Source organism: Cupressus sempervirens, chromosome 11, assembly GCF_028749045.1.
Source record: "Cupressus sempervirens isolate cs-2001-9-10 chromosome 11, ASM2874904v1, whole genome shotgun sequence".
In the NCBI taxonomy this organism is placed as follows: Eukaryota; Viridiplantae; Streptophyta; class Pinopsida; order Cupressales; family Cupressaceae; genus Cupressus; species Cupressus sempervirens.
Window position 1 is genome coordinate 642,697,144 of NC_143128.1, and position 20,353 is coordinate 642,717,496.

Consider the following 20,353-nt stretch of genomic DNA (forward strand, 5'->3'; position numbering starts at 1 on the left):
TCCATCTGCTCTTCATGAGCTTTCTACTGCAGCATTTCTTTGTCCTCCATTACCTCGGCCTCTGCCTCTGGAGTTTTCGCCTGAGCCATTTCTTCCTCTCCCCCTTCCTCTTGAATTTGATTGAGTCTTGAATGCTTTCTCTTGGGTAGAAGAAGATGTGGATCGATTGATCCTATACTCATGGGTTTGAAGAGAACCCATCAACTCATCCATTGTCAAAGTAGTGAGGTCTTTTGCCGCCTCTATGGTCATGACCAAATGGTCATATTTATGAGGTAAACTCCTCAATATCTTCTCCACTATCCTCTGCTCTTGATAGTCTTCTCCATTTGACTTCAGCTGGTTAATCACATTGGAGGTCCTTGAACTGAAGTCTGCAACTGATTCATTCTCCTTCATCTGAAGGTTCTCAAACTCCCTCCTTATATTCTGTAGCTTTACAGTACGAACTTTATCAGTCCCCTTGAAGTTCGTCTCAAGGATATCCCATGCTTCTTTTGCATTATTTTTTGCTGCAATCTTTGGGAATACTGTATTTGTCATTGTTGCTTCAATCAAACTTAATGCCTTAGCATCCTTCTTCCTTGACTCTTTCAAATGAGTCTTATGTGCATTTGTGAGGGCAGCATACTGAGTTGGATTAGTCACATCATTGAATCCATTGACCACAAACTCCCACAAATCATTTGCTACCATAATGGTTTTCATCTTCTTTGCCCATGTATCATAGTTTTTCTCATTAAAGGATGCTGGCTGCTGCCATATCTTTCCTGCATCTCCTACCATGATAAATATCCCAAGAAAAAAAATGCCCTAACTCATTGTGGATGTGGGGCCTCAAAGCTCTGATACCATGTGAGAAATATTAAAGTTTCAATCACAAAAATAACTTAACCCTAAAACTTGCTCGAGAGCAACTATTACCGAGTTTTTCTCGGTAACCAAAGAAAATAGGCGGCAGGAGAGTTTACCGAGTTGGCTCGGTAAATGAAAGACACATAACTCGGTAACCAAAGGATACCGAGTGAGCTCGGTAGACAAAGAGATTACCGAGTGAACTCGGTAGACAAAGTGATTACCGAGTGAACTCGGTAGACGAGGGCACCGAGTGTAAACTTATAACGTGAATGTTTCCACCATTTAAAACCAGAGACTCAAAGCTTCAAACTTTCAAATAAACTTTCCAAAATGCAATGAATAGAAGAAGGACAATAATGGATTCAAGTATGCCTGCTTACTTTCTATTCAACTCTAATTCAAACTATTACAAATCTGAGAGCATTTGGCTTCAACCAGAAAACCTTAAAATAACCCTAAACTTTAAACTTCAAACTTGCAGCTTTAATGGCTGCATACAATAATACCTGGAGCAATCACTGCTTCAATAGGTTGAAAGCAATAAACTACTGACTTACAAAATGGCAAGAAGAAGCACGTGCATCTGCAAGCACGACAATGATTCCTTCTGTCTTTGTGACAACTGATCTGTTGATCACCTTTTGCTTTTTTTCTCTGCTCTACAACTTTTCTGCTCTATTGAACTCTCTCTATCTCAACTTACTTCTCGAATGAATGATAAAACATTCATTTTGTCTTCAGCAAAATTATTTTCCCTCTCATTTTTCGATTTCAAAATCTCACCTGTCCGTAATAAATTTTCTGAACATTCAGAGCGGTAGATGGGCGTTTGGCTCCAGGGACAAACGGACATCTGCATTAAATATTCCAACATGTACATTGTAAATGCTTGCGCGTATTCTAGTCTGTACTAAAAACCTCAATCAGCGTAGCAATTAAGTTTATTGTGAGCGTATAAGAAGTCAATATTGCCTATTACTCATCGTTTCATTAGTCATCTCCATGTAATTGAGTGAAATTTAGTACTTCAATGGTTTTTGAAAGTGAATCTGATGATTACTTGTTCTCGTTTTTGTCATGCTCCAGTGGTTTCCAGGGATTCATACGAAAGCTTATTGAAATGCACGACAAGTACGAGACTTATGTTCTTGAGTGTTTTCAGAACAATAGGCTATTTCAGAAGGTATTTAGTATATCCAGTTTAGTTTTAATGGAATTTAACAAATTGTATTGTTTATTTGATTAAGTAATGAAAGTTAACGATGTAATTTAACATATTGTATTGTTTATTATTTACGTAATGAAAGGTAACGAAGTGTGCTGGTATTTAGGGCATCAAATCAAATTAAATAGAAATTATATTAGGCTTTACATCAGTTTCCAATACAGGTTTTGAATATAAAATAGAATTTAAAGAGTAGTATATGATTAAAAAAAATCTGAATGGATGTGAGTAAAACAATATTTAAATTCTATATTTTTAAACTTAGGAAATTTGTGTAGGGAAAAAAAATGCATTCTTATGTTTTGGATTCTTTCATAAGTAGAAAGAATATGCAACAAATCAGAATGATCTTAAAATAATTATTTATAATCTTTTCACTTTAACTAATTTTTGATTAATCTGAGTATTAAGAAGACAATATTAATGCTAATATTCTTTTAGATTGGATGAAGGGTAAAGGAGACGAAGCTTTGTGAGAGGTCGGAAATATTTTGGAATAAAGCTTCACAATTGAGAAATTTTAGAAGATCATGGACCTCAAAGCTCATGTTTCTTTGGAATTGGTTACTCAAAACATGAAGGCCCGGGATAAAACAAAGAAGGTTTTGGGGTATACTGGTTGAACTGGAGGAGAGGATGCTGAAGAGGAAACACAGAGAAGAAAGTGGTAGCAGGGATGAGAGTCTCTTGTTGGTGACTACAAATTATGTGGCTTCGGAGCCTCTTTCCTTCAAAAGCACAATGAATTAAACAATTAGCCATCTTGATTCTGTTGTTCTTATTGGAATATTGTGTGTTAGTAGATGGTTGCTGATTTCTGGGTGCTGGTTTTGACTATTTTTGTTTATGTTCTTCGTTATAGTCTAATTTCTTCATTTGACTGATTTTTCTGTGAGCATCACCTAGATTCAATGAGTGCTATGTTTTTCATTTATACTCATGAGAGATGGATTCATGTTGAATCACCACTCATGAAACATGGTGAATAAGTTTGACTCAAAAACTACACAGTTATATCTTGATAGTATCACATTTTAGTTTAGTTTAATTTTTGTTAGTTTAGTCTCACTTCTTGTGAACTCCTTTTTACTGTTCACAACATACAATGTTATTTTGCTGTTAAAGTTTGGGCCTTCTCCTAATCTAATCTGAAACTTTATTATATAATTTAAATATATTCTTGCTAGTGTTCCAATATGAAAGTTTCAATTGAAAAGAAATTTGTATCTGTAGAGTTTTGATTAATTATGTCTATATTGCTTTTATATCACATGATGGAATTTCTTTTATCATTTATTATTTGTTTGCAGGCTTTGGAGGAGGCGTTTCTGGCATTCTGCAGCAACGAATTCACAGGAAACTTAATCGCGAAATTACTGACTACATATTCTGACAATGTTCTAAAAAAGAGCAGTGATGAGAAATTAAATGATGATGAGATTGAAATTATACTCGAAAAGGTAGGGTCGATAATAATGGCTTTGTTTACTTATTTTTATGGTCTAATAGGATATATGTTGGTTCTCAAAACTTTTTAATTTTAAAGAACAAAATGGTAGGAGCTATGAAACTTTTTAATTTTAAAGAATAAAGGTGTAGGATAAAGAGAAAAAAGTACAATAAGAAATAAGAAATAACAAAAAACTTAAGGAATCCACTCAGCCATTTTAATATAATAGGAATGAAATAAACTAAAGTTTCAAGTTCGAGTTCTTGAGGAAAAAGTGAAGTGTGTTAATTTCTTATAATTCAGTTACAGAGCAATTGCGCAATAAATTCACAGAAAGAAGCTTTATGTGACTTATAACAATTACTACTTTGGGTTAATTAACTGAAACTAAATAGCAAAAGCCAAACACAATTAGACAATAACAAAGATATAGCCAGGAAACTCCAATTTGGGAAAATACCTGCAACTATTGGATCTTTATTCAGCCTAACAACAAACTATATTTCCAAAAATACAAATTTGTTGCAACAACTTTACATATATAGAGCCCAACTACTTTACTTAGCAAGAAAAGAAACTTTCTTTCCTGGCTTTCTTTGGCTATACAACACATAAAATCACTCTTGCTTTATGCAATCTCACAAAGTCAAAATTATCCTATTTAAAGAATAAAAAAATTAAAAATGTAGTTAAACATCCAACTCGAGTTGCTTTAAAGAAATTCCACCTTCCAAGCTACATAGAAAAACAAAAATCAACACTCCCTCTTAGTGAAGAAGGTATTTTGCACAACACACAGCTTATCCCTAAAGAATACAAACTTATTCTTCACCAAAGCCTTTGTTAGATGTCTGCTATTTGGTCTTCTGTAGGAATGTACCAAAGTTTCACTATCCCCTTTTTCACACAATCTCTAATGAAGTGGTACTAGATCTCAATATGCTTGGACTTGTCTTGAAAAACTGGATTCTCAAAATGTTTGATGCAACTCTGATTATCATAGTAAATGACTGTAGCATATAACTTCTGATCAAAGAACCCAACTAGAAGTTTATGAAGCCAAATAGCCTCACATGTAGCCATACTAACAGCCATGTATACTCAAGCTACAAAACTTTGTGCAACTAACTTTTGTTTCTTATTGTACCAAGAGACAACTCTTGATCCCAAACTGAAAGTGAACCCTGAAGTGTTCTTCCTATCAACTGTATTGCTTGCCCCTCAAGCTTCACTCCATCATGCTAAACATATTTCAGCCCAAAATCAACTATGCCTTGGAGATATCTCAAAACATGATTTACAACTATCCAATGCACACATTTAGGTTCCACCATAAACTGATTAAGAGAGTTCACTGCAAAAGAAATGTCTGGCCTAGTATTAACCAAATACATAAGAGATTCTATCAACTATCATTATAAAGTAGGGTCCACTACTTTTGATCTAGAAGTATCAATCTTCCTCCAATTTTTCACAAGTGGTGTTGACACAAGCTTACAATTCTCCATCCTAAATCACTTTCAAGATATCAATTAAGTATTTCCCCTATCCAAGGAAGATCTCTCCCTCTTTCTACCACAACTCCAATCCCCAAAAGTAGTGCATCAACCCAAAATCCGTCATCTCAAACTCTCCTAAAAAATCTTGCTTGCAATGTGATATAAGCTCCTCTACACTTGTAAGAAATAAGTCATCAACATACAATAGCAATATGAGAAGTTCACCCTTCACCTAACATAGTATAGGTTTCAATCTACCTCACTTTTGATGAAGCCCACACTATGCAAGTAACTTTCAATATGTGAATAGCATGCCCTAGGAGCTTGCTTGAGTCCATATAGTGCTCTTTTCAACCTACAAACATAAGAATCCATCACATGTGCTTCAAATCCTTCAGGTTTCTCAATGTATATTTCTTCCTCAATTACTCCATTGAGAAATGTGATTTTAACATCCATTTGGTGAATCTTCCACCCCATCTGTGTGGCCACATAAATTATAGCTCTTATGGAAGAGTAGTTGGCTACTAGAGAAAATTTCTCATCATAGTCAATTCCTTCCTTTTGAGAAAACACCTTAGCCACAAAATGACCTTTAAAATTTTCTACATTACCATCTGTAGCATGCTTAATCTTATACAACCATCTTTAGCCCACCACAGACTTCTCTTTTGGTCATGGTACTATCTCTCATATGTTGTTCTTCATGATGGAATAATACTCTTTGACCACAACAACATTCCAAACATGGTGCTTGGATGCCTCTTGAAAGCTAGAAGGATCTACTTCAATTAATTCACTCCTAAGTGCTACATAATCAGAATAGCATTTGGGAGCCTTTCTTTGTCTAACTAAATCTTGTGTATCATCCACATATTCTTGAGCCTCTCAAATTTTTCTCAGCTGTCCTATTTTTTCTCTTCTCTATAATAGGGATATGAGGCTAAGGAGTCCTTTAAACCTCTTGATTATCCTGTTTGATTTGCTTGTCTTTCTCTCCAACTTGAGTGACTAAAATTTGAGGAATTTGTGCTACCTCAATTGTGGATGATTGCTCCTCATCATTCATCAAGCTGCTCGACTTCTAAAGAGAATTCTCCTCCTCAAACCTTACATCTCTATGAACAACTATTTTCTTTTAAAAGGAAGGAATGTAAATTTGATAAGCCTTAGAAGTTTCATTGCACCCAACAAGGATACCCTTCTCTTCAGTTGGTTTGAACTTTGTTCTTTTCTCCATAGGAATGTGACAATACACAAGGCATCCAAAAATGTGAATATGGCCCAAATCTAGTTTCTCACCACTAAATGCCTCTTCTGGAGTCAATTTTCCCAACACTTTGTGAGGACTCCTATTCTGCAAATATAGAGTTGTATTGCAAGTTTCTGCCCATAGGAACCAAGGCAAGTCTCAATCATGAAGCATGGCCTTGGGTGCTCCAACTATGGCCCCAGTCTTCCTCTTACCAACCCTATTTTGTTGAGGGTTGCATGGAACTTTCAACTCTTTCTTGATAACTTTTGGAGTATATAAAAATATTTAAAGGCATTTGAGGTATACTCACACCTCCACATACCTCGGTATCTTGATCTTTCTCCTTGTCTAGGTTTCCACAAGAGCCTTAAACTCTTTGAATTTACCAAATACCTTATTCTTGTTCTTCATAAATTATATCCATGTATTCCTAGAGAAATCATCAATGAAAGTAACATAATACTCATACCCATTTAAGGATCTTGTTGACATAGGCCCACACATATATGAGTGTATGAGATCCAAAATCTCTTCAAATCTACTGTCACTACTTGGAAAATTGGTCTTGGCATATTCCCCTAGAGCACAACCTTACACACCTTGTGCTTTTATGTCTTCATCTCTGGTAACCCCATCACTATTTCCTGGAGAAAAATTAAGTGCTCCATGGTGAAGATGAGCCATCCTTATATGCCACAATTATCCTTTCCCTTTACAACTGCTTACCAATGCTTGTGTAGGCTCAAACTATAATCAAAACAAGCTACCATGTCCAACTCCAATCACTTTTACAACTTTGGAATCCTTGGGACAAATATAAATTTTATAGAAATCAAAATTAAATTTGTTGTCATGCTAGGAACATACAACACATCCTCCACCAACAAGGGTTTGCTAGACTCTCTCTGAAACTTGACAGTGCCAATACCAGTTGCATGGTACTTGGCATTGTCACTGAATTCAATAAAGAAATCCAACTTCTTCTCATCCAACTTGGTGAAACAATCTCTAACTCCTGTCATGTGGCAAGAAGCCCCACGCCTATTAGCAACTGAGCTTGAGAGACAGGTGATGAGTGAAAATTCATTCGCAAATCATGATGCAAACTCCTCCACATTGTTTGCAGTAGAAACTTGGTTCTTTTGATTGTCCTTGTTTTTCTTATTCTTAATTGGACATTGACTGGCATAGTGACCCATTTGATGGCAGCACAAATATGTTATCCTACTTAGATCTTTTCTTTTCCCACTCTTAGAAGAAGAACCTTATGTTTTCCCTTTATTAGACTTCTTCTTACCCTTTCTTGCAAGAGAAAGCTTTTCTTCATCTTGACCCTTCTTTGTCTAGTCTCCTTCGTGAGCACCTTCATATATTTTTCTTTTGAAAAAAATCATCCCAAAGTCTTGCCCAAATAGATAATCGATCTCTGTTGACCACACACTTGACAAAAACTTCCCAGTGCTTCAAAAAACCATTTACAGCTATACGCACCAACTCATCTTCATAAATTATCTCTCCAATAGAAGCCAACTCGTCTCTGACTTGTGTCATCTTGGACAAGTAAGAGGTCACACTTCTTCCTTTAGACATCTTAGTATTATGCATTTTTTCCTTAAGCATAATCTTACGACTCTGGTAGTCACTCTGATAGAGTCTAGTGAGCATATCCCACATCTCCTTGGTAGTGACTATCCCCAATAGAGGAGGAATTAAATGATCTCTTACTCTGTCAAGAATGATTCTTTCAGCTTTGGTCTCCTTGACCTCATGCAAATCCAAAGAAATAGGATCATTCACAAGTGGAGTCACTAATGTAATAGAACAATTCCACAACCTATTCTTATTAAGAAAGGATGTAATTTGAACCTTCCCCTACAAGAAGCTATATGCACCCTCGAGTCTATCCTCATATTGAAGACTGGTTGCCATAGCCATAAGAAAACCCAAAATTTATTTTTTTGAAATTTGCATCACAAATCTTGGCTCTATATTCAGAGTTTAGAGCTCTCATACCATGTTAATTTCTTATAACCTAGTTGAAGATCAATTGCATAATAAATTCACAAAAAGCTCTATCTAATTTATAACAATTAATAGTTTGGGTAAATTAACTAAACTAGATAGTTGAAGCAAAATAACATAAGCCAAACACAATTAGAAAATAACATAGATATACCTAGGAAACCCTAGCTTGGAGAAAACCTGCAACTATTGGATCTTCTATTAAGTCTAATAGAAAACGTTCTCTTCGAGAATTACAAATAGAGTTTCCTACAAAAACTTTACATATATAGAGCCCTACTGCTTTACTTAGCAATCAAGGAAATAAACTTTCTTTCCTTGCTTTCTTTAGCTTTAAAATACATAAAATCACTCTTGCTTTATGCAACCTCACAAACTCACAATTATCCTATTTAAAGGATAAAAAAACTAAAACTATTACAAAACATCCAACTAGAGTTGCTTTAAAGCTACATAGAAAAACATAAATCAACAAAGTGCATGAACATGATGTCCTACATTGATTGAAATTTGTTGCTCAATACTTTGCTTCTTAAATTTATGTATGCCTCTCATTATAGAAAATAATTATTCATAATGTTGGTTATAGGAATAAACTGTAGTCATTATTAGTTATTTTTAAAAAATGTTGTTTAAAAAAAATTAGCGACAAGAGGGTGCTCATAATAAAATAATTGTTATAATTTATATGTATCTTGTTATAATGCATCCATCTCTCTTATAACTTTTTAAATTTAATTTATTTCTTATAATTATGTATTTTATTAATTTCAAATTGTAACATTGCTATATATAAATCTATTGTGATTTTCAAAATCAAACTAATTGACTCATGTTGTGCTAATAGTAGTTGAGAAGAATTATCTTTAAAAAAGTGAAAGAAATACTTAGTACTCATTAAAATATAAATTATTTTATTTTCTTGTCTAGTAATTCAAGATAAATATAAAAAAATTAAAATTAGAATTGCACTATAAATAATAAAATATATACATATTTTCAAATCATTTCACTTACACTACATTCAATATATTGACTTTATTTTAATTAAATATTAAAACATATTTTTACAAAGGACCTTAAATCTGACATTCATTACAAAATATTAATAAAAATATTTTAGTTTGAATATGTTGAAAAAGAGAACTAACATTGATGTAGCTAAAATAATTAACAAAAACATAAGAGAGAGAACACAAAAATAAATATTAGAACTCCAAATTATTTTATATTCATCTTCCTAATTCTCTTCGCCTACAATGAGAGGAAATATAAATTTAAATACAAATACAAAATTACCATGTAATTTGTTCATAAAACTATTTTTTGACATTTTTTGTAATTTTTAAAAACAACTCAAAAAAAGCTGAATTTTTTCATGAAGCTTCCTAAAATTGAGATAAGATGAATTGCCAACTATCATTCAAAATTGGTCTCTCCCACTGACTCTTGGAATCAACTTCTTAATTATGAGGGCATCCCATTCAGATGTTAGATATGCCAAAAGATTGGCCAAGCGAGATGCTCCTCTGGAAAGGTTAGATTGAATAAGTCACCTTCTTGGTGGAAGGGGGTTTTGGATGATCACTACACTCTTCAAGGAGCTCTCTCTATTGGGGATGGGTTTGGGTGATTCTTCTCAAGATACTTTGGAAGTGGATTCTATTGTTGTTCTGCATGTTTCCCCTACAATGTTGGATAATATTGTTGTCTTTCCTTCGAATGCTGCTATTTCTAATTTGGCTGATTCTCTTCATGTGGCCCTGGCTTTGGGGGGAGTTGTTGCATGTGGTGGTGGTTCTTCTACCCTAGCTATTGGTCCATCTTTGGATTCTGTTGTCCCAGTTTCTAGTGTGGATTCTATTGCTCTCTCTATTAGTCTGTCCCCTACTTTGGCTCCTTCTATGGTGCCAATTGGTGCATCTCTAGATTTTGTTGTTCCAGTTTCTGGCATGGACTATACTACTATCTCTGTTAGTCCGCCTTTGGGTACTTCTCTGGTGGTAGCTAGTTTGTCTCTAGATTCTATTGTCCTATTTTCTAGAGTTTCCAAGGCGGTTCCTCCTGTGATTCCTTTTCAAGGTATTGTTGTTCTGTCCCAGGCTTCTACTATCGTTTCCTTTTCTGAGGCCTTTTCTTTGGGGGTTTCAGGATTTGGCTGTGATGGTACTAATTTTTAGTGGCACAAGATTGTTGGTTTGGTAGAGGATGGATGGACCACAGTAAAAGGTAAAAAGATCAAGCCCTCCAATCCCTCTTTTGATATGGCAATACGGTCTAAAAATAAGGGTTCAAAAGGGAAAGTCTGATGTGGCCGTCCTTTTTTGGCTCTCTTGGCTTTTTGCCTGTTGTTCTCTATAATGTCCCCTAGCTCTTTTGGCCTATAGTTCTTTGTAGTGTGTCTCACCATGGGGTTTCAAGAGCCCAGTCAAAACTTATTTTTGTGTTTGTAGTGTTATGTATTATATGTGTTGCCACCTTGGTCATCTTTTGTTTGGTGAATTGTTTCACTTTAAGTTGTTGTTTCGTTTAGGGTTTCAAGTGCCCATTCAAAACCTATTTGTGTGGTTGATGAGTATTGTGTTATCTACGATGCCACCCTGGTCACTGTGTCTTGTTGAGTGACTTGTTTCACCTTTGGACTATAGTTTTGTTTGGTTTGGGTTTTTTTTAAATTTCATGATCCATAAAGGGTTTCAGATTCCCTTCAAAACCTATTTTTCTTATAAAAAAACTAACATTCAAAATTGGAAGTAATATTTCAAGGTTATTAATAAAAATCAACTTTCTAAAAACTAAGAAAAGCATTAAAAGATTTTTTTTTAAACTATTAAAAGATCATGCATAAAAAAGCCATTAAAAGCTCCTACATCATTCTCCTCTTGTTGAAAGAATGCAACTCTTGTAAGTTGTTTTTGAATATGTATAGTTTCTTTTCTGGAACTTTTCTTTCCATTGTATCAAACATTGATTTTATTGACTCAAAGGAATGCAAGTTTACTCCTTCTTCCTGGTCTTCCAATTTTTTGGCATTTTATCATTCATCTTTGCATCTATCATTGGATCCATCTTTCTCTTATTTTTCATAACCCATATTCTACTCAATATTTTCTTAGCTTTTAAAATCCAAAATTCCATTTCTTTTATATAAACCTTTGTACCATAATCATTTGTGTCTTCAACATATAATATATCAATATATCCACCATTGCCACAATTAACTTAATACCTTTGGGAACATTCATATACCTCATTAAAGAAATCTAAAACATCTTCATTGAAAATCTCATTATAAACAACCATTTATGTTTGCTCATTCTGAACATAAGGCTAAAAATGACAAAAGAACTCTTCCATGGCTATGTTTATCTTGGCTTCTTCAATTCTTGATGTTAAAACAATCATTGATATACTCACCATTTCAATTTTTGGATCTTCATTTATTTTTTGTGTCTCTTCTTTCATTTTCTTCTTCTAAATAAATTTCTGAATAGGCCATGTGATCTTTTTCTTGACTGGTAGGTACCATTTTTGCATTTCAAAATCTATTAGCTTTCTTAATTGTTGAAAAAATTGTTGTAATTCTCTTAACATTTCTTTCAACTCTAATCGTCTCATCTCTTCCTCCTTCCTCTTCCTCTCTTTCTCTTTTATTTTATTTTCTTCTTTCCTCTTCTGCAAATACTTCATCAATAAATCCAACTCTTCAAACTAGTCCATCATTTGCCACAACTAGATCTTTTTTTTTTCTACCTTGATTTTTGGAAACTAGTTCCTCTTCACGACTTACGTAAAGATAAATTCATAACCACACAAATATAAATATATGATTTTCTCAAACCTTCTGAGCTTTGATACCAGATGATGCATTCAAAATTCCTCAAATAATTAACAAAAACATAAGAGAGAAAGAACACAAAAATAATTATTAGAACTCCAAATTATTTTTCATTCATCTTCCCAATTCTCTTCCCCTACAATGAGAGAAAATACAAATCCATAATTACCATTTTTGGCAATTTTTTCATAAAACTATTTTTTTGGCATTTTTGATAATTTTTTAAAATAATTCAAAAAAGTCTAATTTTTTTTCGTGAAGTTTCCTAAAACTAAGATAAGATGAACTACCAACTAGCATTCGAAATTGGAAGTAATATTTTGAGGTTATTAATAAAAATCAACTTTCTAAAAACTAAGAAAAACATTGAAAGCTTTTAGTAAAAAAAAACCACTAAAAGCTCCCATATCGAACACCATAGATAACACCCACTCCACTAAAATAAGCATGATTGAACTAAGCTAAACACAAAAAGACAAAAAAATCAAAAAGACTAAAGAACCAACCCACCATTAGGTAGCAAGCTCCTCCTTTTTTCCCTTAATCTTTTCTATGGTCACTTTGACATCCTCTTTGATTTGTTCTTCATTCTTGGTCTTCATCTTTCTCATTGAAGATCTCCTACTTTTCTTTCACGAAAGTCTTCCATACCCTTAGCCTTATCCAAGTGTAGCACCATAATGTTGTCCAAGTGCATGTGCAGGTGTAGCACCATAATGTTGTCATGCATATGCGTAGAGATATTTCTTTCTAAGTTCTCAATTTTTTCAACCAAGTGAATTGCAGGCACCCCATTGAGCTTGTTCTCAACTTGCTCTATTTTTGCATTGAGAGCTCTATAATTAGTGTTGAGCTTTTTAATGGAATGAAAGGTCCATCGCTCCATTATGAAGGTTTTGGAAGTTTGGAGTGCAGTAGAGGAGGTTGAATATCAATGCCTTGACCTCATCCACATAAATAGTATTGGTGACTACAAACTATCTTCCTCTATTTTCCTCATTCTTATCCTACGAATCTTCCGAGGCCTTGAGAGGGGAATTATCAGGTTCATTGAAAACATCATGAATCACATTTTCCTCAAAAGAATTGAAACACATAGCCTCTTTATCATAATCTTCCTCATCTTTACCAGACTCAACATTTATGTCTTCCATTTTCTCCTTCTGCGAGCTATTCTTCACATTTTTTCAATTAACAGAATCGGAAAAGGAAAGTGCTAGGTCATATGACCATCCTCCTCCATTTCCAAAGTATTGACATTTTCCTTGTCAATCCATCAATGTTTCCTTATAATTCATTCCTTTTCACAGACTCCTTTTCATTTCTCCCAATTCAGCCATCATAAAACTGTTATTTACTATTAGAAAACAAAATTAACTTACAAAAATAAACTTAAAACCTACCTAACTACAAGCAAATTAAATTGTTTAACTATAAAAACTTATATAATTTTTTATATGTAGCTTTATTTCAACAAACAGATTTTGTTTTAGGAAACAGTACTGCATATGGAAAGAGTTTGAGGTGTTGTGATATCGATATCCTACATAGGCCGTTTGTATGATGTTTGACTAAATATAAATTCAAGGGTAATAAGCTGGTTGAATTCCGGCATGCTTAAATTCTTAGTTATATCAAAATATAAATTGTATGTTTCACTCATAAATTTATCTTTTTCATAATGTGCAGGTGGTGAAAATGCTCACATACATTTCAGATAAAGATTTATTCCTAGAGTATTACAGGTGACATCTCCTATCTTCATAGTCTACTAATATAAGTTTTAAAAACATTTCAAATTATAAATATTTGCGTCTATTACCATTTTAAACATAGATTTAGACATTATATATAATAATATATTATTATATTGTTAAAATAATAATATAAATAAGAACTGAATCATAATCATTCAATTTATCTCACACAATAGTAAATCTAGAATATCCATATAAGAGAATCCTATCATTTTCGATGAAAAGGCTGTGAGTGATGACACAGACTAGAAAACTTTATTGTAGAAACCCACGACAACTCTGATACACCTTGTGAAAGGTGGAGAGACAAAATAAATTCAAATGGAAAAATACTCAATGTGCTTTGGCACTAATATATTTCATTAACCATTTTGTTCATATCAATTATATTACATCATGCCTCTATTTATAGAGGTCTTTGATTGTTTCCAAAAACATCTAAAATTAGCCACTATAGGACAAATAGACTTTTCTAAAATATCTAAACATAAAAAAATTCTAGAACTTTACAACCTAATATTAATTTGACCTAACCCTATTCAGTAATCTCGTTAATCCAATTGGAAGAATTCTAGTATGATTTTACATTTCATTTGAGGGGAAATTACACATTCCAACACTTCCCTCTATTTTCAACCTCAAATGTTGTTGTATTCAAATCCAAATCCTTTTTTCTGCTTGATGCCAAAAAGTTATTTTCCATAATCTTCATATCGGATAATGCCTTCATAAAAAGTGTTTTCCAAGGCTGTGGCCTTTAATTTCTAAAAACAATTTGTAAGCAATTGGTTGCCGACGATTTCCTCTTTTCATAGGATCCACTAATAATCTTGCCTAATCTGTCACAAATGCTAGTGATAGGGTTCACTAATAACCTTTTGCCTCTTGATGTCTTGCTCTAATATGTTTCCCAATGCTGCTCCATTCCTTCTTACATGTGAACATTTGTACCTGAATAAACCTCTGATCATTCCTACAATTCTTTGCCACTTCGATCGATAGCTCCATTCACAATCCATTTTTATACAACCTGCCATAGAATCTTTTTTGCAATCTCTATTCCAACATGTCTTATAACAATGATTTTTCAAGCCACAAATATTGCAAGAACGTATACCCCAACATCTATCATTTGTATGCCCTTTCCTATTATAGTGGGAACATTGCACAATCTTTATGCTTTCAATTGATTCTTTTGAACCTTTATTCATCTTTCCGCTACCTGCATCACATCCAAGACCTACATATTTTGGCTTGACTGTAGTATCAATCAGATTCTTTAATCCATGTTCATCCTTTCCGAGACCTTTGAAACCCATTCTTTCCATAATCTTCAAACTAATATTGTCATTATAATAGCTAGAAGTTTTGTCAATATAATTTGCATTTCATCATTACACTCCTTTTTGCAAACAACTTCAACAAAATCACATTTCTCAATCTCATAATCACTCAAATCATTTGTGTCACAAGATACATCAAATACAAATAGTTTCACATTCAAACATTCTTTCTCTTGTTTCAAAGTAGACAATTCATTTTTTAACATATTATTTTCCTCTTCCAATTTCTTCACATTATCTTCTAAAACTTTGTTCTTGTGCTCAACATCATCAAAAAAAAAAAATTATTTTCTTCTAATTCTTTATTTTTCTCTCTAAGCTTGCATGTTTCCTTCACCTGCCAATTATGTACTTCTTCCACAAATTTTAGCCTATTTTCTAGCTCTTCAATTTCCTCTATGTAGATGTTAATTTCATTTAACAATTTAGACTTTTTTTCTCCCATTTCATTTCTTACTTTTGCTCATTACTTTTGCAAAATATCTTTTTCACACAATAATCTTGCATTTTCTTTCTGTGCCATCACTAATTCTTCACTTTTTTGTCTTCACTTTCTGAACTTTACCAACTTTTCTCATTGAAATCAACAATTTAACACACCTTACTTTCTCTTTTAGATAATTCTAAATGTCTTTTTATTTCCATATTTTTAATTAAATCTTCAAACAACTTGAAACAATCCCTTTAGAGAGCTAGACTTCTCACAATATTCTTCTCAAATGCCATTAAATAATTATAAGAATTCACACTATACCTTTTGTTCTTTCCTCTGTCATTTCTTCCATTAACGGGTCTTTCCACTGATTCTGTTGTTCTCAAGAATGTGCTTTCTTGTTGACTTCCTTCCACAATTTAGCACCACCAACACATCACTTACTCTTTTATCACAATCTAAAATTTTGTCCAACCTTCTATCCAACCTAACTCTGATACACCTTCATCTTGTATTGTGGCACTAATATATTTCATTAAACATTTTGTCCATATCAATTACATTACATGACGCCTCTATTTATAGAGGTCTTTGATTGTTTCCAAAAATCTAAAATTAGTCGTCATAGGACATATAGGCTTTTCTAGAATATCTAAACATAGATAACTTCGAGAACTTTAAAACCTAACTATTAATTTGACCTAACCCTATTGGTTAATCTCGTTAATCCAATTAGAATTTCTATAATCCTCTAGTATGATTTTACATCTCATTTGAGAGAAAATTACACATTCCAACATTTATCATCATCACTTGCTCCAAAAAATTCTAATGTGTTGAATTTGCCAGGAAAAAGCTTGCTCGTAGACTCTTGTTTAACAATAGTGCAGATATTTGTACTAAACAAAGCATATTGATGAAATTGAAGAAGCAAAATGGCTCACAATATACAGCAAAGATGGAGGGGATGGTATAGCACTCAGCTTTTCCATTATATAGGATGAATAGAGTTTATATGGTGCATTTTTTAAATTCGTGTATTTGACATCATACATTTGGACTTATTCTTAGAATAAAAATAGTAATCAAAATGGATTTTTTCTTTAATGTATGATGTTTAAGGATGGGTATATCATATCACAATTTGTTTTATATCATGAACCTCGAGTACAAGTAAAATGTAGACTTATTCTTCAAATAAAGATACTAGTCAGAATTTTAAAAAAATTCTTAATGTATGATGTTTAAGGATGGGTATATGATATCAGGATTTGTTTAACATCATGAATCTCGAGCACAAGTAAAATGTAGACTTGATTCATAGATTATAAATATCAGACAAAATTGATTTTATTTTTTCTTAATGTATGATGTCTAAGAATGAGCATGATATCAAAAATTCTTTTACATCATGAATCTCAACCACAAGTAAAATGTAGTGTTATGAAGATGTTAAGATTAAATGAAACTCTTCACGAAATCTTCCATTTATTTTGAGTTGAGATCCCTCATGTGTTTCATTCCACTAATTGGTGTCCATTTCAGGTTAAGGACTGTTCTCTAAAGAAGGATATGCAACGTGAACTGGCTGCTTATCTCAACAGAGAAGACATTCATCTTGGATTAGATTTAAGTGTTACTGTCCTTACTACTGGATTTTGGCCAGTCTACGCATCAGCTAATATCAATCTTCCTATTGAACTGGTAAAACTTATTTCTAATACCACAAATATCATATATTAAGATTTTATTTCTAAACTAATAAATAGTTAAAATGAACCTTTTTTTAGAACTTAATGTATGACTTAATCTATGATGTTTAAAATTAAAAATTAACTGACTTTTTATAGTTTTAGTATAAAAAATACTGATCAGTCTTATTTTTCAATTCATATGGTTTTTGATGTAGGCTAAATGTACAAATGTATTCAAAAAATTCTACTCTATTGAAACTGAGGGTCGCAAACTTAAATGGATGTTCTCTCTTGGTTCCTGCACCGTTGAAGGCAGATTCACTGCCCAGACAATAGAGATGATATTATCGCCTTATCAGGTGACTACCATTTTATATAACTATTCCTATTTGAGAGAAGTGAATTATAATATACCAAGAAGTTTTTTTTATAAAGATTATCTATGAGTAATGTTGATAATTTTGCAATGAGGAATTTAAAGGGTATTAGCTGATCTCTAATATCATACAACTACAACTAGGATTTGAATATTGATGATATCTTAATCAAAAGATATATTATCACCCTCATCCCGTGTATTCCTTAAAATTTCAGTTTTGTAAAAAAAAAAATTGGATCAAAATCATGGTTTGTTTCTGAAAAGGATAACTATTCTTTCTTTCTAATATTAATTGATTATTATTTGTTTAGGAGAATTCTTTTTTGCAGTTTTTTTAATTTCATTTATGAGTTAATTTTTCTATTTTATAAGAAGCTATGATTCTATGTTGATACATATCTGTGCAATATGATCTATTGATTGTTAATTATTTGTGAGGATTTTTTATGAAAGATTTTATATTATCTATAAGTTGATTTCTTTATTTTATACAAGGTTATGATTTTATATTGATACCACTTTCACTTAGAGCCAATTATTGAATGATATATATTCTATTAAGATCTCTAAAGACAATCCCAACTTCATCTCTTATATCATATTTTAGTTTTCTATATCTTGTGAGATGACATGATCAAAGAACTTACAATTACCTTTATCTACAAAAAATATTAAAATGTTTATTTTTAATGAAAACTAAGATAGACCTTTAAAATATTTATTTGAAATTGAGATACTATTTTCAAATATATGATGTCAATTTCTGTGCTATGTTAATAATAGAAGGTTTTATTTTTAGCTAGTTTTATTGTTTTGAAGTGTGATATTTATGCTAATGCCTCTTTTATTGAAAGTGAAGAAATGAAAAATATCTGGTTTTCTAACCACCTTTATCTTTTACATCATACTTCTAGAATTTGAATATTGGAAGACAATTTAAATCAAAACATATCAACAAATTATAATATTATAGATGGGTCAATTTCTAGGCTTTCCTTAAAAATTAGATAACTAGAAACATTTTAATAGGATTGTTTAGTATAGGTCTTGAGTTGGACTCTACTCAAGACTAATAAATAATAATATTCAATCACATAAGATTGTTTGGTACCAATGCTCTGTATTTTTTTTTACTTGAACAAATTTTACCTTTTTTTAATTCAAATAATGAACTTATTGTAACCCCACTTAGTTTTTAAAAAAACTAACATAAAACCAGACAAATTTTTTTGAAACTGAGGTGCACTTTTATGAAAAGTAAGACTCTACTTCGTATGTGATCTTAATTGAATGTTATGGAATAATCTGCAGGCATCTTTGTTAATGCTATTCAATGAATTCGAGAGGCTCAGTTATGATGAGATTAAATCACAATTGAATTTGGAAGACGATGAGGCAACTGAAGTGTTGCATTCATTGACATTTTCGAATTACAAAGTTCTTCTTAAGGAGCCAAACACAAGAAAAATATCAGGTAGTGACTATTATGAAGTCAATTTAGGATTGACAAGCAAGAGCAGAAGAATAAAGGTAATGGCATTTCATTTTACAATAATATACAAGTAATTAATGTGTACTTCTTTGGAGTCTGTTACTTTCGCTCATATTTTCAGGGAATGGAATAGTGTTGCTGATTGTTTGGCGAAGTGGGCTTCTGACCATATGTGTAATTGGAACCTTGTTGATAAGACTCAACTTCCGAGACTTGTCCCATCCACCAGATCACTTGGTTGATCTTGACAGGGCTGTCTGATGCCCTTTCTCTGTTTGCTCTTGTTTCTCTTTCAGCTTTAATAAATTTTCACCCCTCCTTTATTTCAAATAGAAAATAACTTGCATGCAGATGCTACTTCCTCACAGTAGTGGGGAGAAGACAAAAGTAGTGGATTGCGTACGTCAAGAGAGAATGTATGAGATAGATGCGGCAATAGTGCGGATCATGAAGACGCGAAGGGCAATATCATTTCAGCACCTGCAGAACGAGTGCATTGCTGCACTGAAAAATCGCTTCAAGGTAAGTCATGCTATGTCAACATTTCAATATTTGTTCATTTTGTAGCTCAGTATTTTCGAGCTATACGAGCTTAATTTTTCTATTATGGCTACTAAAAAGTGAAAAACCAAATGTGATATTTAAAGATGGCCATTGACAAGTGACTAGTGTGAGCTGCAGCCGGATTTCAAACAAGTGAAGCGGAGGATTGAAGATCTCATCTCAAGGGAATTCATGGAGCACTCCTCAATTATTTGGGGTGAAAAGAAGAGTTGCTCTGAATATAGATGTCATACAAATTTTACATTTTTTTTAAATAAAAATTATGCATATATATCTCTTATGATTTATGTTGTTGGATATTTTCTAATGTTTTTATTTTTTTCAATAGGATGATATGTAGTATACAATCTTAAACTTTTACACCTAAGATTTCATTATAAAATAAGTTTATTAAAAATTGGTGAGACTTTCTTTGATATTTTGATATGTACATATGCATTCATACCTGTATGTATAAGAGTTAATAAATATATCAGAAAATTTCAAGGCCTTTTATGGTCAACACATATTATATATAGAGTATATATTAGCTAGTAGCAGTGGC

General features: G+C 32.6%; 1 protein-coding gene across 1 annotated transcript in view; it reads left to right on the forward strand.

The window, feature by feature from the left end:
* The window catches only part of LOC149531394 (cullin-1-like), a 70,911-nt gene extending 50,769 nt beyond the window's left edge, over positions 1 to 20,142 (forward strand). Inside the window, exons 6-16 of the mRNA XM_089808335.1 lie at positions 1,672 to 1,739; positions 1,945 to 2,041; positions 3,394 to 3,543; positions 13,837 to 13,892; positions 16,530 to 16,650; positions 17,226 to 17,384; positions 17,590 to 17,733; positions 19,065 to 19,283; positions 19,597 to 19,767; positions 19,927 to 20,005; positions 20,138 to 20,142. Of these exons, the coding sequence (XP_089664461.1) occupies positions 1,672 to 1,739; positions 1,945 to 2,041; positions 3,394 to 3,543; positions 13,837 to 13,892; positions 16,530 to 16,650; positions 17,226 to 17,384; positions 17,590 to 17,733; positions 19,065 to 19,283; positions 19,597 to 19,767; positions 19,927 to 20,005; positions 20,138 to 20,142 (1,269 nt within the window). The remainder of the gene's footprint in view (positions 1 to 1,671; positions 1,740 to 1,944; positions 2,042 to 3,393; positions 3,544 to 13,836; positions 13,893 to 16,529; positions 16,651 to 17,225; positions 17,385 to 17,589; positions 17,734 to 19,064; positions 19,284 to 19,596; positions 19,768 to 19,926; positions 20,006 to 20,137) is intronic.
* Positions 20,143 to 20,353: the final 211 nt, after the last annotated feature.